At 38.9% G+C, this 26,321-nt stretch overlaps 1 protein-coding gene across 1 annotated transcript in view; it reads right to left on the minus strand.

The window, feature by feature from the left end:
• MGAT5 (alpha-1,6-mannosylglycoprotein 6-beta-N-acetylglucosaminyltransferase) overlaps window positions 1–26,321 on the minus strand; it is a 217,047-nt gene that overhangs the window by 70,963 nt on the left and 119,763 nt on the right. Inside the window, exons 4-9 of the mRNA XM_067549543.1 lie at window positions 25,956–26,032; window positions 23,629–23,718; window positions 10,693–10,764; window positions 9,218–9,379; window positions 6,264–6,433; window positions 5,154–5,288 (exon numbers count right to left, since the gene is read on the minus strand). Coding sequence (XP_067405644.1) covers window positions 5,154–5,288; window positions 6,264–6,433; window positions 9,218–9,379; window positions 10,693–10,764; window positions 23,629–23,718; window positions 25,956–26,032 — 706 coding nt within the window. The remainder of the gene's footprint in view (window positions 1–5,153; window positions 5,289–6,263; window positions 6,434–9,217; window positions 9,380–10,692; window positions 10,765–23,628; window positions 23,719–25,955; window positions 26,033–26,321) is intronic.

Genomic DNA, 26,321 nt, shown 5'->3' on the forward strand with positions numbered 1-26,321 from the left:
AAGAACAAATGTAAGTTTTAAAAGTCACTAACTACTGTATATTCATATCAATTAAAATGTAAGCATGCCCGTCTGGTATTTGGTTTTGTTGGATACACTTTACAAATTTAGCTTATTCATCTGGGAATAGTTGTTTATAGGCACAGTGTAAGGAATCAAAGAAAAAGGTATTAAATTCCTCTCTCTGTAACTAACTTATAGCAACAAAAAAAAGATTTAAAAGTATAATATACCCCCTCTTTGAATCCTTCCACTAGCTCTCCCTTCTCTAGCACATCAACCATAGGCTGCTTGTCTTCATTTTCAAGGCCCTTCATGGCCTATCCTCACTGTACCTATCATTTCTCATTCACTGTTGACTCCTGCTGCGGATCGGCTAAGGATGCCAACTTCCATTGCCCACTTGTTAAATTTTCAGACAAGCACCTTTGTGCTTTCTCCCATTCTGCCCCCTCCCTGTTGGAAGGAGACCTCCCTAAACATCTGCAAAGCTACCTCATTATCCTCCTTCGCATCACTCCTTAAAACTCTCCTTTACATGATGCCTACAACTTAACAGCAGCTAGGCCACGCATGTGCTGAGACCACTGTCTGTCACGCTGACCAATATTGTCACATTTTTTGCTTGTACTCCCATCCATCTGCTGTTTCTTGTCTTATCTTTTGAGTGTAAGCTCTGTGGGGCAGGGACCATCTTTGTGTTCTGTGTACAGCTCTTAGCACTACAGGGTCCAGGTCCATGACTGGTGCTCTCAGGTGCCTCTGTAATAGAGATATATAATGATAACTTCTGAGCTTCTAAATGGACACTAATTCTGATTTTGGTTTCTCTTAATCTTTTGAAGGGCCAAGAACTGTCTGCCTCCAACAACCCAATGGGTACATACAGTTTGAAAGGCAGAACTGCCCAAAAAAAAAAAAGTGAAATATGGGTTACAGCAGATAGACTACAGGGAGCTTTAAAAGTTCCACACCACACCACACCGCTGTAGAGTACAGCTCTGCAGGGGTTTGACCTATGTCACTGCACATTGTGGGTGGAGGCATGACCAACTGATCTGCAATTACATGGATCCACTTTCCATTCCCACTGGTGAGGGGCCCGGAACTGCCTGGGCTACCAAAAGGAACAGGCTGCAGTAGCAACCACTGAATTGTTGAGCAGTTACTCTCCCCATTGAGAAATGATCTACCCTCCCAGCCTCTATACACTACCCTATGCAAAGTTCATTTCCTCAGACAGGATGAAAGAATTTGGCCCTAAAAACTCACATGTACAGTCAGCTGTAGTGTCATTTGTTTCACACATTTCTTTTGAAATGTCTCCTCTAGCCCCCACTGTCTAAATGAAAATTCATAAAAGCAATGGCAAATTGTAGCTTTAATCTGAAATGTTACCTTCATATTTAACAGCACAGAACAGAATAATTTACACGTTTTATCCCTATAGGGATCTTTCAATCAAATGAACAGAAAAATACAACATACTGTGAATCACAGAACAACAAAGCTGACAGTGCAGTTTCTGTAGTAGTTATTCAGTGTTTTATGTCAACTGTTTTCATTGAGAATGTTTTACAACAGTGGCAATTATCTCTGCATCACAGAAAACACTCGAGCAGGACAAAAACAGACTCTGCATCAGTAAATCAGAGAGTAAGAAAAGCATTCTTGTTTCTTGGGTAGTCTCAAGCTCATTCCTAATAAATGCACACTTTGGTCAGATGTGTGACTTGACAGCCTTCTAAGAAGCTGAAGAATTGAGACCTCATTGCGGCTTGTTGAATCATCTACGTGAGCAGCACAAATGCTTCAGGTATATTTAATGATACACATACAGGCTGATATAAACAGCTGAATCTGTAACTGAAAGAGTCCAATATAGAGAAAGCCAAAGGTCTCTGAAGCAGCAGGATGACAGAGGTACAGAAATGAAGGAGGTTGCAGTAGAAAGGAAGCTAACGAAGGAAGGGAGAAAATGAAGTGTTTGTTTATTTGATAACAGCACATGGAAACTGAGAAAGGGTAAGAAAAGGTAAGGTCAGATAAGAGCAGAGACCTGCGCAGAAGGGAGCAAAGGGTTTAGAGTATGGTAAGAAGGGTCTGGACAGGGAAACCTGAGCCACAAGACACAGCAGGGTGTGTCATTCATGATTCTTTAAATGTTATGAAAATAATTATGTACCAGGTATTCTTGGTTATATTTACTGTTCGGAAACTATCTCTGCAGAATTCACTGAGCAGACAGTATTAAATGAAATCTTAAAAATGAGTGTTGAACCTCAGTCTACGAAAAAGAGATACCTCCCCCTCAGATTTTCCTATACTTTGGGCTTTAACATTGTCAAAGTTACAGAAGCTACTGCTTATCATTGTTTGTCCTTGCCTATACTAACAGTTTAAGATCATTCAACAACGATTCAATGGCTGGCTTTTCCAATGTAGACCACTGAATCTTGCAGGCTAGTCAGGACCTGCATTTCTAACGTAAAAACATAAGCAGAGCTCCCCTGCCTAAAAAAATCCAGAGACTTTCAGGGCCTCTCTATAGTGAATGTTGCTCATTTCGCATACCAGTCATGTTACCTCTTTTCCAAAAAAAAAAAAAAAAAACTTGTTAAAAGGTTGGCTTATGGGAGTGAACCACTGCTGGAGAGATTGTGGAAAAAGACAAAGGGAGATAGATACTGATCTGCTGAATGGAGTATGCACGTGTTCATGCAGGAGATCAGCTGCACATTTAAAACTATATTAAACTATTAATATTTATACATTACCTTCAACTGATGTACATGAATGAAACATTAGATCCATAAAGACATGCAGGAAATTTAAAAATCCTGATCTAATGCCACAGGTACTTTGGCATTCTAAAATAAGCTGCATACATCAAAGTCAAACCAGTTTTGATTCATGATACTGGCAGCACCAATGGTGCCGGTTACACAACATGTATTACCTGACGTCATCACTGTGCTAACAGCATGAGAAATGAACAAAACAGGATTTGGTTTATTCAGAGTCATTGCTTTTGGAGCTGCAAACTCTAGTCACCTAATTTAAAATCATCAATAACTTCCTGTGAGCTCAAGTTCGCTCACAGAACTGAAATGGCAGTTAATATTCAAGTGAACAAACAGCAAGTTTGAATTTAATTTATATTCCAGCCTGTTCTGAACAAGCAAACTGAACTGGTCAGCATACTGACAGCTGCTGAGAGAATTTAACTGGCATAAAACAAAGAAATGTGAGGAACACAGAAACATCCTTAACTTCTCTCTAGAACAAAAAACAGTTCATACTGTAGTTATAACAACTCTATAGTTGTTATTAATAAATGAAGACAGCAATTAGTAAAGACACAATGACATGATAGCAGTTCTATATGAGAATGATCATTCTACTGGAATAAACTAAAAAAATATGTAAACCTCTGCTTTTACACTGGTATTATCCATGTTAAGTAACAAATTCTTTCACTGACACAAAACTTGCCAAGAAGCTTATGTTACTCTGTGTATACTGTGTTTCATGTTCTAGGGAAGAAACATTACTAAACCAATTTATTTTAAAAATCAAAACTAAGAAAAACTGTATTTTACACAAATTTGTTTAGAGCCAAATTTAATCGGTAAACTCACAAACCAAGAAAAAAGTCGAATTACGAAAAAAACAGGAAAAATAGGTTTACATTTTAAGATGTAGTGATTCATAATGTAACAAAAATGGAAAGCTAATCAAATAATGTTGGTGTCATGCTACATTAACATATTTTCATTATAAAACATGGCAAATAGGAAATTAAAAGGAAAAAAGAAAGGGACCTTTTTCATTTGATAAATATATTTTTCTTTCCTATAAGACTGTTTATTGCCACTCTGGCCTAATGACAGAATCATATCTGGCAGAAAAACAACCAAAGAAATTCAGTGGAAAACAAGATTAAATTGATTAGTGAACTCCTATCTTTATTTAGAATTTCCTTCCAAGTCCCAATGAGAGAATTCTGTAATGTGAAAGCTTAGTCATAAGTCTTATTTAAAATAAACCTATCCTGGAAAAGTTGGAACTTCTTAGAAAAAACTCAGGCTGGGAGAAAGGCTAAACTGACTTTTTTTCCTGCCTACATGAGAATACATTTCAGTACATTCACTCTTTTTAAAAAAAAGAATTTATTGAGAATTTTGAGTGACAGAAAACCACCAACTTGATTAGGAGCAATTCAGAAACAGTCAAGAGTGCAAGTCACACAAAAAAAGAATCTTTTAAACTAAGGAGTTTGAATTGCTTTTTACAGCATACTGAGACATTTTGCAATAATGGTAGGAGCAGCTATTTTGGACCTACTGGTTCCAGATGTCAGCTAAGAGAGAGATGTGCCTCTCAATCACATATCATATGCAGTAGGTGGTTATGTGAAATAGCAGTTAGTGGCCTCAGTTCAGTTCCTAGTGGACAGATATTTATATGTCACAAAAGCCACCACAATTTGTAGCCTCAGTAGACTCAATGGGCTAGAGAGACTGAACTACCCATTCATCCTTAAAGATGGCTCTCTCCAGTGGTGGATGGGACAGTGGGTGTGAAAGATATTGCCACTGACTGCGCAAGTACTGTTTCAGTAGATAAACAGAGGTCCTTAGTCTCCAGCACTCTCAATCCAACACCTTTCATGAAGATTAAGTTAGTGATTTTGTTTTACATTAGAAGATGATATACTTCCTTCAATTGTAAAAATGAACTCAATTTACACGCTGATACATTTACCATTTGATTTAAGGTAAAAGAACACAGCACTCATAGGGAGCAAATGAGAAGAAAGTAGCTTAAATGGAATACACAATTTCAACAACATAAAAAATATTCCGAAATGCTACAGTGCATCTCTGCTATACTGTGTCTTGCTGACTTTCAATCAGAAGGAGAAAGATGGTTTAGAAAAGAAAGAAGCTAGAGACTCTTTATTCACTGTTCTAACAACAATGAAAGAACTCTAAGGAAGTAAAGTAATTTTTAACAGCTTGACTTTCAAATAAATTCAATTCAGACTAGATGGTATTCAGGTCAATATTTTATATATTTACTGCACACGTGCTACTCAAATGCTTTTGTTAAAGATCTTCTGCAAATGGTCAGATAAGAGTAATACTTACTGGTAATGAACCCATGATGGACCAAGCGTTTTCTTAAACTGAGTAAGTCCCACAATATCAATGTAAATGAGTTCTACCACTTTATCTCCCTGGGTGGGACAGCCAGATCTGTTACCTACAACCTTCTTCATGATCCTAGCAAAAAAAAAAAAAAGTGGGGGGAATATTTCCAGCACCTTTCTACATTCACACTATAATACTATTTGTATTGATAATCCAATTACATTAACAAAAAAATCACACTGGTTACTGCTTATTCTAATTTTGCAAAGGTAGTAACTGCATATATGCAATCTTAATCTCTTACTGCTGAAAGCCAGTAAAATTCTAAAAAGTGTATTGCATTAGGTACAATAAAATAGAGACTTCTTATAGTAGACTCTTGTCACTGAATAATTTCTCTAGTCTATAAACAAAGGTACAAATATAACCTGAACAGCAATTTTCACAATGCGATATACTGAAACAACTTGGGATATCACTTCTAGTATTTTATTAACTGTTTTATTATATCAGAATTCATTATAATGTGGTTTTATTGTATATATTGTAAAAATGAAAGCTACAGAAAAAAAGGACAAGTGCCCAATCTTAAATAGGTACATTATAAAAAGCATTAAAGCAGTAGGAAGTATCATTAAGACTAAAAACCAAGATGACTTTATTCTACAAAAAGCTAATGTAAATTTGACTGAAATTTGAGCATTTCCAGAGCACTTACTTGTATTAAAATTAATTTATTTAAGATTGTAAATAGCTGGATGCTGAGTGGGGGATATTATACATTAAAGCAAAAAAACATAGAATTAGAATAGTCAGTAATGTATCTTATTGCAGATACTTAAAGTACCTGCAATGGTAAAAATAAAGCTGCTTAGTTTGAATTTTCCAGCATTAATTTACGAAGTCTCAGGAGCCTGCAGCTACAATGAAAACATATTATCCCTTTTCACAGAGTATATATTTAGCTCATGAAAATAATCTTCTTATCGCCTGTTTAGTGAATTATCACTTTCATTTTCCTCTTCAAAAAATTATATATAGTACTAATAGGGGCTTCAGGAGTTTCTTTTTGTATTCTAGTTTCAAAACTGAAAATAATCTCCTTACTCCTTGAGCTCTGCCAGTGAAGCTGAAATCCTAATGTCATGACCCAGTAAGTAGAGAGATGTAATTAAATCACTCCACTGGACTAATTCACCAAGTGGGCCACCGCTAAATGCATTCTCTGCGATCTTGAATCCAGATTCCTTTGTTAAAAGTCCCAAATGAACAAGGATCTGAAAAAGAAAGCCACATGTAAGCAGTAATAATATTAAATCTGCAACTAATAAACCAATATACATTATGTTGGTTCCTTCTTGCTCTTTCCACATTCCAACTAAAACACGTTTTTTTTAGCCAATTTAATCAAAGAACAGTTACACTTCTCAATAGCCCTCCCCCCACTCTACTAATTGCAATAGTACTACTTCATTGCTTTAGACCGTTATACAAACCATAGGAGTCTTTTTTAATCTTTTACGTTCTCAGATATGATCTAAACAATATGATTACACAACAAGAGAATGCATTAAAAATGAGGGAAAGCAGACTTTTATATGGAGGAAAATATGATTCTTTAGGTTTGCCTTTTTGTCCAAATAAAGTTTGAGATCAAAAAGATTTATTATAACAAGGAAAACACAAATAAAACGTTACAATTAACTCATATTATACAGTGCCTTGCATGTTGATGAGCTCCAGAGGGGTAGCTGTGTTAGTCTGTTTTTAGCAAAACAGCAAGAGAGGAAATGGGTTTCTGCCCACGGACACTTAAGCCCAAATACATTCGTTAGTCTTTAAGGTGCCACAGGTCTCGCTGTTTCACATTATACAATATGTGAAGATGGCAATTTCATCATGCAAATATTGGAATGTTAATTAATTCCCATTAAAAATTAAAGGGGTCTGAAGACTAATAAGACAAGATCAATTTCAGGATATGACAGTATTTCTTCTGCTCTTGGAGGACCCTATTTTTACCTTACACTAGCGAGACACTCCAGCTGAGGACAGGACAGGACATGTTTCTCTCTGGGGCTACTTTTCACACTGCTGCTAACACAAAGCACTGTGAACAGCACAAGAGTGACAAGGGTGTCCCCCGCACTCCCCTGGAAGGGATTTTTCTCTGCAGCTCTCCAGATCCTTTCTGACCTTTGAAAATAAGCTACTACAACCTATTTCATAACTGAGCACCAAGCACTGTGAAGAACTATCATCTGACTTTGCTGACAAGATTATGCGCATTTAGGATATCTTCTCTAACAGCATAGATTTGCACCACCTATAGCCACCAACCAACAGCCTAACTGCATTCCTAGATTTCAGATAGTTCACTCAAGAAGTTCTGGATGCCCTAAGAGAGACTCAAACCAAGATATGTCAATCCAACCCATCTCATTCCTGGCTTGTGAAAGACAGTAAAGAACTCGTACCATTCCTGATTAAAATAGTCAACACCTCAGAGAAGGAATCTTCCATTCTTCCTTCAAACACACAATAGTCAGACCAAAACCGAGGAAACTGATCCTGGATACATAGGTTCTAGCCAACTATCACCATATAGCAAACCTTTCATTCCTCAGCAAGTTCATAGAGAAGTCAGCTAAAAGCCAACTACAAGCTCAGCTAATTGAAACTAATATTCTAGACCTGAAACTACCTGGGTTCAGGCCAGGACATGGAATTAAAACCATTTTAGTGGCACTAGATGGATGTTCTCCTATTGGTGGATTGAGGAAAAACATCCACTCATCCTCCTAGTCATCTCTGCCACATCTGATACTGTCAATCATGAAATACGGTTGGCTTGTCAGAGGTGACAGGAATCCAGGGCAATATACTGATATGGTCTGAGTCCTTTCTGGAGGAATGCACCCAACAAATAGGAATCATCGTCCCACAAGGATGAATTCCCTCCCTTTTCAACATCTACATACAGCCACTAGGTGAACTGGTCAGACAACACTGACTCAAGTACCAGCAGATGACACACAGCCCTACCTATCCTTCACCACATACGACCATGGCACCATCACCAAGTTGGCTCAGTGATTGGACAAGATCAGCTCATAGATGAACAGCTGGCTGAAGCTGAAACTGAGCAAAACAGAAGTGATACTAATTGATAAAGGAAAGCCTTTTGAAGAGTTGCAGACAAGTTTAAGTCTTCTTTGGTCTCAATCTGTAGTTTAGGAATCTTCTTGAATATCTCACTGATAAGCTCTCACATAACAGCAATGCTTCCTATCACCTCTGATTAGCTCAAAGTCTCAACTGGATCCTGGCAGATGATGACTTGCCCTCAATTATTTATGTCTATCACCTCTCAATTGCACTTAAAAATGTGAAATATCTGGGCATGAAGCTTTCAGTGCTTAAGAAACACCACCAGTATAAATCACTGTAGCACATCTCCTCAGCAACACAGGGTACTGCAAGCACATCAGACTTGTCTTCTGTTCTCTCACTGATTTCCCAAAGAATTTCAAATCACATTCGAGATCTAAGTCCTTATTTTTACAGCAATCCATAGTCTGGGCCCAACATATCTAAAAGTCCATCTAAAGCTCTGGGATGAAGACTGAGGTCAACAACTCCACTCCTCTTGCACAATGGAACTTTTTATAATAAGGGTAAATCTTGCCTCTGCAGGACTTTCCCAGGGGTCAGTCCAAGACTGCGGCATGAACTCTCCCAGAAACTAAGGACCATCACAAATATCCACATCTTTTGCTTCAAGTGTAAGGCATATTCCTTTGATCTTCCCTTCTGTAACGAACACATAGCAACCTGTATATTTTAAAAAATCCAATCCTTTCCCTTCTCCCCCAAAACCCTCACAAACAAAATAATCTACTAGCCCCTCTGAGATTTTCTTGGAAACAGGAGTAGGAACAAACAAGAGATTACATAATTTTTCTCTCTTCCAACACAAGCACTGTTTAGATGACAAGGACGCTTACCAAAAACTGTTATGATTACAACAGCTAAAAGCAATTAATTAAAAAAACCCTCACTTTTTTCCGTTTTCTTTTCTCCAGGTTTTGCTTTTCTGCAAGTGACTTAATTGCTTCAATCCAAGCATCAGCCATTCGTCTGATGCGCAACATCATCCATCGGAATTCTTCATGCCTTGACATCATTTTGTAGAGGAGATCAAAGTTGGTATGAATTTCAGCCTTCAATTAAACATTAAGTAATAAAATCAGAACTTCATGCAGTGTAATTTTCTTCAGTGACAATCTGTCATACTTAAACACTCTGCTTCACATCCCCCATTTGCAAAATGAAGAAAAATATACCATCTATCTCACAGGTGGTTTGAGGCTTTAATTAACATTTATAAAGCGTATAGAGACCTTTGCCTGGAAATCACTATCACTACAGAAGTGTCAATTATTTTTATTACTATCTTATAGCCTGCAAAATACCAAAGTCATAAGTTTATGCAGGTTTCAGAAAGGATTTTTATTTGTACAGTATCATAGCTCCATTTTTGATTATGTGATTGCAAAGTGAGCCTAAGTGGCTCTACCTCAGATAATCTACGATTAAAATGCACTAGAAACAAAAGAGAAGAATCCAAAGGCACTATAATTATTTGTCATGAATGACCAAAGAAAGAAAAAATTAGCCATAAGAACATTAAGAAAGCAGCCTTTACTCTGTTTTAGCAGATGGACTGTTTCCAGTTATCTAAGAACAGCTGGTCCTGCAGAATGAGATATCCTATATCCACAGTCAGGTTAACAATGTTCACATATAGCCCAGCAATTACCTTCATATATCAAACAATCAGGTTATAATGTTTATAGCTCTGGTGTATATGAAAAAAACCCAAATTTTAGGAATGAGCAAAATGCTGACACAAAACTAAAATACAATCAAATGTATGAGCCATTTGTTGAGACTCTAGCCCTTGAGACACAAGTGCTTTGATTAAAGCTTGCAGTGCACAAATCCATCAATTTTTTTAAAAAATGGGCAGTTTACACCAGTTCCGAATGGCCACAGAAGAGCCATAGTCAGCATCTTTATAACTTTACCCAGCAATATGAAGTCCTCAATATTGCAAAGATTTGTGCACATGCTTAACCTTATGCACTGCAGATAGCCCCACTGACTTCAACGGGACCACTCAGTGCACAAGTCTTTACATGACTGGGACTCACGATTGTAATTTAGTGCAATAAAGGAGGAAAACGGGCTGAAACACTGTTCACATGACTGAATGTGCATCCTCAGAAGTAACTGTTTCTACAGGAGTAGTGCAAGGAAAGGAGGAATATGATCTGAGGACTCTAATGTCAATATTCTTATTAGCATTTACATGGGTCTACGCTTCGGATTTTTGTCTGTGGACTGATTAACAAACTGTATCCTTGCCTATACAGTAACTGATAAACTGAAGAATGAAAATGGATCTGTTGGACAATTTCACTGAACATTTAAACAGGTTTTAAGGCATGCCCAACACCACCACTGCTCTTACCATTGCTTTTTGATCAGTTTCTTCATCAGGATTTTTTGCTCTCCAAAGTAAACGAGGACACCAATTTTCAACCTGCAAAATAATTAACAGAAAATAAGTTATTTTGTTCTGTTTTCAACATGTGCATCTTTATCAAATTCTCTTGTATTTCCTTATGTTATGTTTCCCTACATCTTGAACAGGGCCACAACTGATCAATACGAAGTCAGCAGAGAACAGCATTTGCTGTCATGATATGTCTTCCCAGGAAAAGACACCAAAAGATTCTTTACACTATAAATGGATGCCAGAGAAAATTTATAGAAGTTATTAAAATCTCTTTGAGCACCTTAAATACAGTTTATAAGTGGTCTTGTTTTCAATAGCTGGTTGCTTTTTATTAGGCAAAAAAAGAATAATAAAAAATAGTCTGGAATATGTTACACAGTTCTAAAGACATGGCTTTAAAACTGATAGGGGTGGATTAAAAAATAGGAAGAAGTGTTCAACCCAGTATATTTGAGTTCTACTTTGCCAATCTAGACAAGAAACGTTATACTGCTATTGAGGAGAGTTGTTGGGAAGCAGTGGGGGAGGACGGTGGGGATGACACTGGAGAATGCATGCATTTAAACAACAAAATGACACCACATATCAATGCCAAGACAAAGGAAGAGTAACCACAAGGACTGAGTGACTATAATGATGGAGGAACCATGGCAGTAGCTACTACCATTGTACTCCTGTACATGCTCAAGGAGTCACTGCTGCTTGTATAATGGCTGGCTAGTATAGCATCTGGCATGTGCATGCAAGCCCCAGTGACTTCCTGCTCTTCAGTTTAAGATGTTCAGAGAGCCAGGATTCTTAAACTGCTCACTGTGGCTTCAGGGATTGCTTTATTGATGATGTTGTGGAGAAGGGAAAGTGTGTAAACCCTTTGATCAACTCTCAACAATTGGTGGAGAGAAGCCCCTATAGGCCCAAGATAATTGCACACATATTGGGGAGAAGCAGAAAAACAAGAGTGTGCTGGCCATCTGGAACACCTTCCCTAACAGGGTATGTGTAGGAATTCCCTGGGAGCAGAAGTCAGTGTTGCTGTCACTATACTCCTATGTTTGCAGAAACAGTCAAAATAAATGCAATATTTAGTGTAGAGAAATAAGGTGGGCAAGATCAAAGATATTACCTCACCCACCTTGTCTGTCTCATATCCTGGGACCAATATGGCTACAACACTGCAAATATATTTAGCTTACTCAGTCATACTGTATGATCTGAAAGCAATCAACCCAAATTCAATAGATAAGTAGCCTAAGCTAAATAGCATGCAAAAAGATTACTTAGAAAAGCAAATCACATGAAAATGAAATAGTAGAAACCATAACCTCATTAAGGAGCAAAAAACATCCAAACTAGCTGAGTTCCCCAGACAAACTATATATGAGCATTCAAACAAATGTTAGGATTTATTCCACGCAATGTATTTAATACAGTGTCTGAAAGTGATGATGTGGTCAACCTCCCTTGGGAAATGCCAGGCTCCTCATTACACTCAAGAAAGATGCTGGACATTGTAGTAATTAATAGTTCATAATTTTAATCAACACAGGCTGCAAAAGCACTAGTGGAAAATACTAGAAACCTCCATTCTTCCAACCTAAGACACACAAATCAGCTTGGCTTTGCTAAACAGCTGTATTTTTTAAACCAGGTAGGCATGATATTTTGGAGCATACAGCAAGATATTTCTACCATCAAAACTGATCTGTATTATGGAGAAATGGCCAGGACTATTGTATCCCTCCCCATCCTTTCCCCCACTGCTCCATCTCCCATGTGTGGTCACCCTAACCTCTCTATTGTTGCCACCAGCTCTACCTGCTGTTTTTTCCCTCTCCACCACAATTTCCCCCCTCCTCTCACCAATACAAATCTAGGTCCCGTGTCCACATCTTCCCCCCTCAATTCTGGTGACCTTTACTTCCATCCTGGTTCTTCCCCTCTCTCCATCTGCACACCAGTCCCCTCATATCTCATGCAATATCTTAGGGGATCATACCATAGTACATTTATAAACGGGGTGTGTATCATTGTGGACCAGGGATTGTATGCAACTTGGGAGTAGTGGGGGGTGGTGGGGAAACAGTTACCACAGCTCCTCCAGGAACTAAAAACAATGGGGGGCAACTAAGGTGAATCACTCAGGTTGTAAACATAACCAGAGAGGTACCACCCCAAAAGGTTTACGTTTATTGGTTCAAATCGGGCTTTCCAGAGGCCACCAGACAAAGCAATGTCTTTTGGCATAAAAAGGTAGAGTTTGAATTGACACAGGGCTTCTTTTGATTTAGCAAATAGACAGCATCCTCTGTCCAATGTCCAACCCTTGCATTAGGGTTGGAAAGACTTTGGCTTACTATTGCCCCATAAGACTGATGGGTGAAATCTGCTAAGCTTTCAGCATATGGATAGGAACTTGTATTGTTTTTATAGATTTTCTCTGTAATGCTTTCACCTTTAAAAACAAATGTATTTTGCTTTGTGAAGGCTGGCTGGTAACCACGGTACACTGTTGTAGTCCCTGAAGAGAGGTTAACCATAGGTGCTGGACCCAGATCAGACCTACGGGGGAATCACAGTGAAGTGCACAGGGACTGCAAACCTACACCCCCAATCTGGATGGAGATAGAGGCAGGTCTCCATCCAAGAAAGGTGATCACTGGAAGCCTGAAACCTTAAATGAGTGCCCTTGAGGAAGACTGGAGAGGGTCACTAATCCCTGAAATTGTGACAATCGTAACCTCTTCGTGTATCACTCTCTCTAGCTCCTGGCTCTCATGCAGACCTGTATCCTTCCTCTGTGCAGCTGCCCTCTCCTACGGAGGCCTCTCCTCTCATACTCTCTGCTCTGGATCTGACCTGTTCCTGCTGCTTCCAGTGCCTCCCCTTCCCAGTCTTCCTCTTTTGAACAGCTCTGCATTTGATTCTTCCCTCCTCCCCCTGACCATGTTGCAGTCTCCTTCCACCTAACTCCTCCCCTTCTGCCTTCCTTATCTGATTTCAACTCTTGGCTCTCTCCTCACGAGTCCCACGTGTGACTTCAACTTCCACGTTGATAACCCAGCTGATCCCCTAGCGGCATGTATCCTCTTCATTTGCTGTGCAGCCCTGATTCAACTCTCGTGTTAGTCAAAAGGACCATTCACTTGGTTTGATCCTCACTAATAAGTGTGCATGCTCTCACTCTCTCTGTTACTGAGTTCTCCCTCTCTGACCATCACCTGTTCTTTTTATCATCATCCATCAGTCCCTCTTCCATCACACCATCACATGACCTTCCCAGGACTTCCATCAGTGTTGATAACTTCTTGTCTGCTCTCAGCCTTCTTCCCTCTGCCTTCTCTTATCTTTCTTCCAGTGGTATGGTTGTTGATTCTCTCCATGCTTCACTCTCCTCCACCCTTAACTCTTTTGCCTCTCTTCCCCATCGCAAAGTAGGCCCTGCCAAGTGCCAACCCCATCCCTTGCTTCTACCCTCCCACCCCAACGTCCACTTCTTCCAGTCCTGCTGTCACACTGCAGAGCTTCTCTGGTGAAAATCATGTGATCAGTCTGACTTCTTCCACTATAAATTTGTTTTCTTTCTTCCTTTGGTTCTGCCACCTTCCTAGCTATAAACTCCATGTCTCTAGAAAACCCACACCCATGATAATAGCCACCTTTGATCTTTCAATTCCTCTTGGCTCACCTTCCATTCTTACCCCTCCCCGCTGCAACACTTTCCTCTCCCTTCCATCACAGATACAGAAGTTTATCTATTTTCCTCCTCGAACCCCTCCACTTGCCCCACTAACCCCATCCCACCTCCCATGAATTTACCCATACTCCCTCCTTACTTTTCTCCTTAAACTTTCCCACTCTTCTGGCTCTTTCTGCTCACACTACAAGTATGCCTTAGTCTCTCCCATCTTAAAAAATCCCTTGAGTCCACCTACCTCTCAGCCACCACCCCATCTCCCTTCATCTCTAAGCTCATTGAATGCAGTCTACAATTGCTGTGTGGAGTTCTCCCCCTCCTGATCCACCCTATACCCCTTCTAATCTGGCTTCCACCCCTTGCACTCCACTAACCCTGTCTTGCCATAGTCTCTAATGGACTCTTCCTAGCCAAAGCTCGGAACTGGTACTCCATCCTCATCTTCCTCAATGTATTAGCCACCTTTGACACGTCTTCCTCTTGAAATCTTATCCTCCCTTGGCTTCTGTGACTCTCTCCTTTTTTGGTTTTCCTCCCACCTCTTCAATTACTCCTTCAACATGTCCCTTGCAGGATACTTCTCATTTCCCTCTCCAGCTTTCTGAGAGTATTCCATAGAGCTTTATCCCTGGGACCTTATCAATCTCATGAATAAAGATCAAAGGACTGTTCTGATATATCTGGGATTGCAAAGGGTCTCAGGGGATCTTTCCACTGAAGAGGCAAGAGGACACGGTGACTTGTCTTAGGAACGGATGGATGATCACGGCCAAGCCTGGCTGTAATATGCTCGGGGTATTCTGGGTGAGCTTTTGCGCTATATGACATAACACCTAATGAGGTAAATTTAGGCTCTAGAAAGCATGTTGTGATTTTATTTTACATTTAACCCTTTGTTTCCTTTAATTCTACTTGTTTTTTCCTCAAATTTTTGTTTTGTTAAATATACTTCCTGTTTTTCCTATAAACATATCTAAGTGCTGTGTGGAGCAGAGCAGTGAATCTGAGGTGTAACAGGTGAGCTGTCATGTACTATTCCTTTGGGAGTAGCAAGTCTGCGAATTCAGTGAGTATCCATGGATCAGAGGCTGGACACTCCAGGGGATGCTCGGAGTTTGGAGCGTACCTATTGTTAACCTGTAAAGAGAGAGAGTGGGATCTGCAGAGGCCTGGAAAGTAGTTCTGATTCACATGGCTTCCTCACACTAAGAGTAGGTGGTAGGAAAGTGCCTCACAATCCTGGGTACCCCCAGGAACAGTCACAATGGTGTAGTTAGTAGGATATTGCTGGTTATCTAAGGATCATGCTCCTGGTACTTATATACCAGATAATATAGATACTGAGAAAGTCACAAGTGAAAAGGCTGGAAACAAAGAAAATGGTTGCCATTTGTTATTTTCTGTTTGTTTATTTCGGCTAAGGGAAATAGAACAGGAGGAGGACAAGATGAGTAAAACCAGAGACATACACCAACTATAACAAAATACATTTGGAAAAATGTATATTGAATGTGGTTTAAATGCTACAGGGGAAAACGAGGAAGGGCTGAATCTCTACTCAGAACATGATAAGGAGCGAGGCTATCTGAATGATCCGCCCACAGGGACTGAGACTTGGTGAGGTGTAGGCTTAGAGAGCCAGATGGGCACTGATCCCGGGAAGCAGCCATAAAGCTTGAACTGGTAAAGTTACACCAGACACATATCGCTTACAGTTTAGAAACCACAAAGAAGCTGACAGATCACCGAGATTACGTTTTATAAAATGGTGGATTATTTGAGGAAATGGAAAAAAAGGTAAATGGACAGAGAATTATCACAAGTTGGTAGATCTAATTGCTCAGGAGTAGTTCTATGATATCTGCTCAGCTGAGCTAAGAGCAGCTGTGTGGGAGAAATCCCCAGCTTCTGTTGCAGAGGCAGCTGATACTGCTGACTCACACTTACTAGCAAGACTTTACACAGAGTGTAGGCCCCAAAGGGAAGGGCAAATGCCTGTAGTAAAAGGAGCATCCGAGTTTGTTCCTGGGCGGGAAAAGGAGAGAGGAGAAGGGGCTAAGCCCACATCACCTCCTTGTAACCTTAATTATTGGACCAGAGGTCAAGAGGAAGACTCAAGAAAATGTTACTCATGTGAGTCTCTGGAACACATGAAAGAGCAATGCCCTAAGCATGGGGATTCAAAAACAGACCCCAGTCTGCCCAGGTTAATGCAGCTGCCCTCAAATCAGAGACTGCGTTGAGGACAAGAGAGCACTGAACTGAAGATGATGCCTAAGTGAAAGGCAATTCGGTAGTGTTGTCCACAAGAAAGAAGGAGCTACGGAGCATTTGGGAGTGAACAATTAAGAGCTCTGTTTATAGACTTACTGAGCTTGAGATGACCGCTAAATATCCCTCTGCCACCAATCTCTGACTCGAGGGTAGCTGTGTCAACCTGCACATAAGCCTGTACATTGATTCTAGAAAGAGAGGGATTAAGGCTGGCATAGTTAAAACAGCCAGTTAGGAAAACTGTTTTACTAGTAGCATGTTGACAGGCTTGAGGAGTGCAGGACACGGGTGTGTGAGGCAAGAAGGAAGGTGTTTGTAATAGCAAAGATGAGAGATGACAAAATAAGGATCAAGGTTTGGAAGCTGGAACAAAGAGAAAGAGATGAATTTTGGAGATAATTAAAGAACCAGCAGGATTTAGCATTGGCCAGAATCTGCAGGAAAAGGAAAGAGAGGGATGAAAAGTGACACCAAGGTTGCAGGCCTTGGTAACTCCTTTATTATCTAAGTCAAGACAAACAGACAGACATGAATAAATCCCACTCCTGACTTAACGCAAAAACTCATCCAGCAGAAAATTGTTTTTAGAATTTAGTGGACACTGGCAACAACAGAATGAAGGAAGCAGGACTGAGAGTACGCTAGGTGTTCAGTAGCAAAGAAGAGAATAGAAATTTACTGTACATGCTCTGGAAATGCCCAGTAAGCAAGTAAACATTGCCCTCTGAAATTGAGGAAGGGGCACCAGAGAATTTCCCAATATTAGAGAACCCTGCCCCCTAGTTCAAAGGGTTGTAGATGCTCATCTTGGTGGTGGGGGAGAGAAATCAGGCCACATCCAAAGTTTTAAGTTGACTTGCTGAGCTCTGGGAAAGGAAAGGAGCCCACAAGAATTTACAGCTTTCTACTCAGAAATCAAAAATACATGAGCTGCTGTTCCCTGCATACAGGTCTTAACACACTGTTCAATTTTATTAGCCCAGCCTATAGGAAATATGTAGAATCAACTTTTTTTTTATCATTTGGGACAGCAGTGAATACAGTAAGAATGTTTGGGCAGTACGAGGAGATCTGAGCACTGAAACATCAATATATCAGAGGCATATTCTTCCCCTACAAGAAAATACAGGTTACTTAAAGAACTAGAGTATTATGGTGCAAATAGAAAAAAGTTTGAATTTTATATCATTGGCCATTTCCATACAAGTAAACTCAACTCTGTTGTGTCATGTACACCCAATGCTACTATATCATAAACACAGACTGCTCTTGCTACATCTTCTCCTCATGATGGATAAAAAACTATGCTTGCACTTACTGTTATTCCCCTAATCTTCACTCCCTTGCACCTTTCTACTTTTTGTTATAGCCATTGTTGTGGGTTGCCTTAAATTAGATGGGGAGCAAACTGAGTCAGGCTTATCCTACTGTGGGCCTGTACAGTGCCCAGTATAATGGGCCTTTGTCCCAGTAAAGGACCCTAGCATCTACTAGAGACAAAATGAGTGAGGTAATAACTTTTATTGGACCAACTTCTGTTGGAGATAGAGACAAGTTTTTGAGCTTACGCAGAGCTCTTCTTCAGGTTTGGGAAACGTATTCACTCTGAGTTTGTCTCTCACCAACAGAAGTTGGTCCAATGAAAGATATTACCAACCCACTTTATGTCTTTAATATCCTGGGACAAATATGGCTTCAACAACACAACCTAGCATCTACTATAATATATATATAAATAAAAAGCAGGTGTCCATCAGGACATGGCTGTTACAGACCTTAATTGCTCTGGTTCCTTTAAAAAAGGAGACATCAGCAGCTGAAAGCATATGGTCCAAGACTGAGCTACTGTACGATTCTGTTACAAATTTATGGTAACTGCAGCCTTTCCTATTTCCTTGATCATCATTTGCATTCTGAACTTTAACTGCATGGAGAAGAAATGCTAAGAATGGAGAAGCAGTGGTGTATGTCTACTATGTGAATTAAAAAACAAACCCTCTGTTGTATTTTTAAGTCACCCATTACTATAGTATTTGAGCAACTCACAATCTTTAATGTATTTATTCTCAAAACACGCATAGGGCAGGAAAAAGCAATATCCCCATTGTACAGATAGGCAAATTGAGACAAAGAAAGGCTAAGTGACTTACTCTAAAAATTATCTGCCACAAACCAGCTTTAGGGAAAGTATCAAATAAGTTTAATTTATTTAGGTATTGCAACATAAAGGTTCCTTTCAGATGGCCTCAAAACACATAGCCATGTTACCTACCATGAGAGCTTCTTTGTAAATGACTGCCTTTCAAAAAACTTGAAAATAAGTATCCTTCTTAGAATACTTAGCACACATTAAAGATCTAACTTAGATGCCTATTATCATAGTATCTGAGCATCTAACATTTATTAACATTTATCCTCAATGCCTCTGTGAAGTAGACATGCACTATTCCCATTTTACAGATGGGAAACTGAGGCAGACAGAGACTAAAGAAATCTTTGGTGGTGCAGGGTATTGAACCCAAATGTCTCAAATCCAAGGCTAATCATCTAATTATTGAATCATCCTTCCTCTGTTAGATATTGAATATGGTTATTACACTCCAATGGTCTGTGGTCCACTGAAAGAGTGTCAGATGTGCTTTAGGCACAAAGTGATACAGAAACCTGGTGAAGTTATGGTCTATGCTAAGTCTCAGTCTGTAATGCTATTTTACCAAATTGATTTGAGTAAAGGTGTACCTTTCATGATGCTGTTTTAACATTACATTACAGCTGGGAAGAAATACAAATCACCTCACTCACCTCAAAGTTATTGGCTGGCTTCCAAATGAAGGAAAAAGATTGCAGTTAGTGCCCCCACAGGAAAGCTAATGAACAGGTGAGGACTAATGGGGGCAGCACTAAATAAAAGCTCAGGGGACAATGAGTGAAAAATTCATTTTTATAGGGTTGGGGGTTTTTTTATTCCTCACAATTTTTTTGATGAGACTTTCCAATAAAGTACAGTTTTCCCACTGAATACATCATGAATTTCCCAAGATATAACTTTGCCCAGAAGCAACATAATCCCTGAAAGTTGTAGCTGTATCATTGACAGTACATGGTGAAATATTGATATTTTGACCGATCGGTTATTTAAAAAATGTAAGTGAAAAATTATGTTTTGAAAAACAAGCCAATTTTTTTTTTGTTAAGGGTGAGTTCTTTTGCCAAGGAAATAGACATATTTAGTCCCTAATACCTAAAAACTTTAATTTTTAAAGTTAGGGGAGCAACTATTTTCCATATCCTAGAAAAACAATTCCAAGTTAACACTAGGATACTGAAAACAGATGCTCCCTCTTTGTATTAATTAGAGGTTTATCTTATTTTCCAGGTCAGAGCATCAAACTGCTTCATTAAAACACCAACAGGAGATACTGATCTAGAAAATAAGACATACAAAATAAGTCTGCCCTTAAGTATCAGCTGCTCTTAATCTTAATGATTTTTAAACAATAAAGTAACAAAAGATATCAACTACTGTATCATGTCACATTATGATTTGATATGTCATGATGCACTATTATTGGCATGTAATGAAAATGTAAAAATAAAAAAATAAGAATACATTTCAACTTAAAAATTTCATTTTGAAACGCAATCTTTTCAAAGCAAAATATTCAGAAATGTAAATTATAATTTAAAAATTAATTTTTGTAACAAAATTCATTTAAACGAATCTGATTTTCACAAAGTTGGTTTTGTCAAAAATGTTCTGACCAGAGGTCTGCCTCTAAGCTCCTGCATGACCTTGAGCGAGTCATTTCACCTCTCTGCCTCCGTTTCCCTGTCTAAAGTGAAGAGTGATATTTAGGTACCTTCATAAAGCACTTTGAGATCTATATATACAAAGCATATAAAGGGCTTCATGAAAGCAGTACATTCTGAGGAGAGATCTGAAAAAAAAGCTTGTCACACTAGATTACAGAGACTGTTAGAGAACATGGGGAGAATATACTCAGGTCTGCTATATATATCTTTTGTCATTTCCAATATATTGGCGTATGTATAATCAATTGTATTATTCCTACATAGTTATCTTTTGGGTGGAATTGAAAAATCTTGAAAAAGGAACATCTTTTCCCTGCTACAGAAATGCATTTTAATATTTTAAGGTGGCTGCCCTTTTCCCTCTGCCCACCACTCAGAGTTCTGAAGCCAAATTTATCATTCAGCTTTTCACCCATATCATAAACCATCAATTCTCCATCACAGCTCACTTTGACAAATTACTCTGTGCAACACAATTTTCAAGTTATCTTTAGCAGCCAACACAGCTCATAAATCCACACCATTGTAGTGGTTATTAGAATTTCATTTCATGCTTGCATTCACAAACATTTAAGCTTTCAACCTTTGCTGTTGGACATTAATCATGGCATTAATCATGGGATTAAGTATGCTGAATTTAAACTCAAGGTTAATAGCATGTTCAACCAATATTAGTTTTACATACTGTCAGGGGAGAACTCTACAAAGCAAAGACCTTTTTGTCAGTTCTTCCCTAAATACAAAACAAATTGATGAGTAAAGAACTGTTCCTCTGTTCCACTATAAAGCACAAAATCACACAAATTCAGCAATGTTACTTAAAAAGTCATTTGAAATAAAAAAAGTCTGCAAACATCCTAAATCCTTTTCAATCACTTAACCCGCCTAAGCCACCATAGTAATTACAATGGAAGCAACGTGTACAAATTGAAAGACATTAAAAATATATGTTGTCTGGTACAAGACTGACTGAACAAATCTCCTCTTTTAGTATAAAGGAAAAATAAAGTAATCTTCCAAAATATTACAGGGAGCGGAAATGCCTATTTATAAAAATAGAGGAAAGTTAAACATATCTAAATTTATATATTTGCATAAACTTTTTGATACTGGAGTTAATTATGCATTTCTTAAACTATTCAGTTATAGTCTAACTTATTTCCCTGGCATTCAATGAATGCATAGTTACCTAATGAATCCCAGCCACCTCTCCTCCCGTTTAGTATGCACATCCATCCTTCCAGATGCAAAAGGCTGAAAAATTAGACTTGCTCTCCCCACCCGCAAGAACACATTCTGCATAAACTCCATCTTACTTCAGACCCAACACAATAGCTCAATATTTTATTTATTAACTGTATCTTATTTGAAAGCAATGATCCACCAAGACATATCTGAGTCACCAATTATTGAGTTCAATGCAGGGGTAACTGGCATAGTTTATACATGAGGTCAAACAAGATGGTCTATGAAGTGGTTTTCAACTTGGGGTCTGAGGACTATGTCTAATATTTCCAAAGGGGTTTGCACCTCCATTCAAAAATTTGTAAGGATCAGCAAATGAAAAGAGATTGAAAACCACTGGTCTGATGGCCTTAAAATCTGTGCAAATGTTCTCAGCTAGGTGTGATGGTCCAGGGCTAACCATCTGACCTGAACTGTATTTGTACTATAAACTGCAGTGAGTTTCATGCTGTTCTACAAGAGAGTATGCTCTTTGACAAAAATTAGGAAATGCTGTAAGATCTCCAGGGGTTAGAGAGCTATTGATGTACTAAAAGACTAAGAAAACTGCTTGTTGTAGCACTATCCAGAAGGATGGCTACCTCTTGCACGTACCAAAGCGTTAATAATATATAAAAATATTACCTTAATGAATTGTGATGCAAAAGGTTTGTGTAATATTTCATACCTGAGGTAATTAAATTTGCTATGGTATCTGCTCTCTCATTTCTAGTATAGGAAATACTGCATATACCCACAAATTATACCTGCCTTCCAGAAGTGCAACAAACAGTGGTAACAACATGGGAGAAAGAAGCAAGCTGGACAAAAATAATAGAAGACAAAGCTGTAAGTTCAACGCAAAAAAATAAACCCACAAAATAAAACTCTAAAAGGGAAAAACCCAAGCACACAAGAAACCTTGGTTTATAAATTAAAAAAGACACCTGACACCTGGAATGTAGTATACAGGAGAGGAGAACAACGGAATTTCATAAGAAAACCCTTGAAAGCATTTCATAAATTCATCTTCATCCTGTTTATTTCTGGAAATTTTAGCCTTTTTACCACATCACTGCCTGGAATCATTAGAGAGCTGTTACTAATAATTAGGCAGATTTAATAGAGAACAATGACATTAGTGGAATACAACAGCTATGAAAGGCCAAACACTTGACACAAAATCTTTTGACTACGCTAGAGAATTTTGGTGCAAGATGCAAATTGAATTTGAGGTGGTGCTGGGCTCTAGCTCTCTCCAGGTATTACTTCCAGTACACCCTCCACTGACTCACCTGGCCTGCGTGAGAACAACAACAGGAGACTCGTGATGAATTTTCAGGACCTCCAACAAAAATTGTCTCCTTGAGCAAAGATTGAGCTTCAATTGTTGAGAATATGTTGCAAAAATAGTTGTGCTTCCTAGGAAGTCTCACACCTTAGTTAAATATAAATCTAAATATTCTATGGGTTTCCAAAAACCTTTTCCAAATCTCCCAGAAGCCATTACTTCAGGAAGCCGTACTGGAAACTATAGGATAGATATCTAAGAGCACTCTGTACTTACATCTGATTAAGCACCATGTGTGGCGTAAATTACAGATGAAACAGGATGGCTAGTGCGGACTTGCTATTTACATCAATACAATCCCACTGGTTCAGTTAACAGTACAATTCTTGAAGCAGACATACCTAGGGAGCTCTCAATACTAGCAACACCCTTTGGAATCATTTTCATTTCTCTCTATCTCCTCACAGAACTCCTGTTAAAGATGTGTTTCCCTTTTCCAACATGAATTGTACAAATAATGATCCATAAATACTGAGACATTTTAATGCCCCCTTATGGTAGGTTTTATGCACTTGAAGAGAGACTTACTGACCTCACTGAGGTAAATAAAAAAGGAGCATGTAGACCCATCCACACCGTAACTTGCATAACATGGATCCGATCGCCACATATCTTTCATCCACTGAAACAAAACAAAAATAGCCAGTCTGTTAGATTTAAAGCTTGTGTGTATCCATTAACTTTAAAAATCCACGTTTTCATCAGAACTCATTAATTTGGGATGGGGGAAAACTATGTCACTAGATCAAACAAGACTAAAATCAGTAGTGACAGAAGCTATGGAAACTCCACAGCAGCCTATAAGAAGTGAAAACAACAAGAGTCCTGTAGCACTTTAAAGACTAACAAATTGTTAGTCTTTAAAGTGCTACAGGACTCTTGTTTTTGCTGTATATAGACTAACACGGCTGCCCCTCTGGAACTATAAGCAGTGAGTTGATTCTCTCTTTTAAGCCATTAATGGTAGGTCATTACCATGCGGTTACCATGGATGACTACAATAAGCACTAACTGGCAGCCAGATAAGCATAGAGACAAAGAGTGAATGGAGACTTGCATACTCTCTCCAGCTCAAGAGTGAAGCAAGTTAATGGTATGACATTGCTTACATTGCCTCTGCACATGGTTGCACTTGTTCAGTAGAACAAGTCAAATAGAGCAGTGTTTCTCAACCTTTTAAGTAGCAAGTACCCCAGCACTCAATTTTCCACTCTGAGAAATACTATCTTTTCCCCTTTTACCACTGTACGACTGTATTTCTCGTAAAGCAGGAGGAGTTCGGAGTTCTGTAATGCTGTGTGGCTGTGGCAGATCACAAAACCCTCTGATGTTTCTCCCCTCCTTCCTCCTCCCCTTCCTCCATATAGGAGCAAATGTCAACACCAGCCAATCACTATGGCCTGATGGCGGGGACACATGGTGTTCTCCTCACACACAGGTGGGAACTTGTGAGGTATGAGCAGGCACAAGGGGCCCATCAGAGCAGATAGCAGCACTCCCCATGGCCATCCTTAGGGGGGTGCGGGCTTGGGGCAAATCACACTGTGTGGGCCACCTGCCTCCGAGCTGGGACAGGGCAGGAAGCAGGAGGCTGCCACCTGGCCTCCCCAGAAGTCGGTGGCTGCCACTCGCCTCCCTTCACTGGGTTTTTCGCCACATACCCCCAGAGGTACACACACTGCCTGTGTCTTGCGTACCCCCAGGGGTACACATACCACAGGTTGAGAAACTATGAAATAGAGCACTTCAGACCCCAGTGCTTTCAGTTTGGTATCTTTACACAAGCAAAGAATTCACTTAAGAAACAAATCTTTTCATGGAGCACCACCTAGATTTAGTTGTTCTGGCAAAGTCATCAGAAAGTAACCAAAAAATAAATTATTTTTCAGGATCATAAATTAGCAATTTAGCATTCGAATGACAAATTACAGAGCAGTTTTGAAGCCAATTTGGTCATGTTGCTCAAAATTGAAGTCACAGAGTTACAAATAGGCCAAGGAGAGTGATTTTTTAAAAAAAGTGAATTTACAACAGATAATATCAAGTTATTTCCAAGTATTTTTATTGAGCTAGTAGAAAATATATAAAAAAATCTCAGATTAAGTATATAATCAAAATATGTATCACATTTGAGTTTCAGAAACAAATTTTAGTATTTCAGAATCATATTCATTTTTATGCTTCAAGCAAAAAAAAAATTGTATTTTTAATCACTAATACACAGTCTCACTGGCCCATCAAGTTATAATTTTAAAAAATGGAAAAAATGTCTATATGAAAATATGTATTATTGACATTTTTCAATGTGTTTTGACATTTTGGGTTGAGTAAGAAATGGACAGTTCTCAGTATTTGCTAATTTTATATATATTGTCAACAACAAGGTAGGCACTTCACACAGATATGGCAAGATTCCTGGCCCAGTGGGTTTACAACCTTTGGTTTTGGTTGTGCATAGAGTTCAGTGGAATTATTCACATGCATAAATTTGTGTAGGCCTGGGACCTACATATTTTTGAATTTCCTCTGATGTGCAGTCAAACTCTGAAGGGACAATATACAAAGATACACAGCAAGCTTCCCAAAAGCTATGGGACTCTCTTTGGTGTTTTATCCCATGCCTTAACAAGGGACATCATCCATTTTCTTCCAGCATTAATACTACAATGGCTTCAGGTAAGGAGTGCCGTAACGGCAGCATGTAATCTTCTGTAGTGGTCTTCTGTGAAATTCTAGTTAGTCAATCTCAGTTGCTTATATCTATAAATCTACAACTGTTTCAGCAATGGCCTCTTTCAACATAGACTAGATTTTAAAAACACAACATATACACAGAGTTTAATAGAAGGCCACACTTACCTTTACTTTGCCCTCACAGTGAGGGAAGCCATCCATAGGAGGCAATTCACACTGTTCCTGGGCTCCATTAATGAGATCTGAAGAGAAAAATCAACAGAACAGAACTGTAATATTGATTTACACTGTTGGCAAACATAATAAATCCATTCGTTTGAACTTCTAAACCATCCAAACTCACTAAAGAAAGAACAATATTGTAGTCTCTGTGGCAGCAGAGAATGGACAAACTGCAAGTTGTGATGTCAGTAACAATAATGCTAATGCACAAAGTAATTTTTAAAGCACCCATTTACTTTTAAACTAAATAAGCACCTTTCCAAAGAATATTTGGACAACCGCTTGGGTCTGATCCTGAAGTCCTTACAC

Source organism: Emydura macquarii, unplaced genomic scaffold (assembly GCF_026122565.2).
Source record: "Emydura macquarii macquarii isolate MOO-44397 ecotype Brisbane River unplaced genomic scaffold, CSIRO-AGI_Emac_v2 contig_1253, whole genome shotgun sequence".
Taxonomy (NCBI): domain Eukaryota; kingdom Metazoa; phylum Chordata; order Testudines; family Chelidae; genus Emydura; species Emydura macquarii.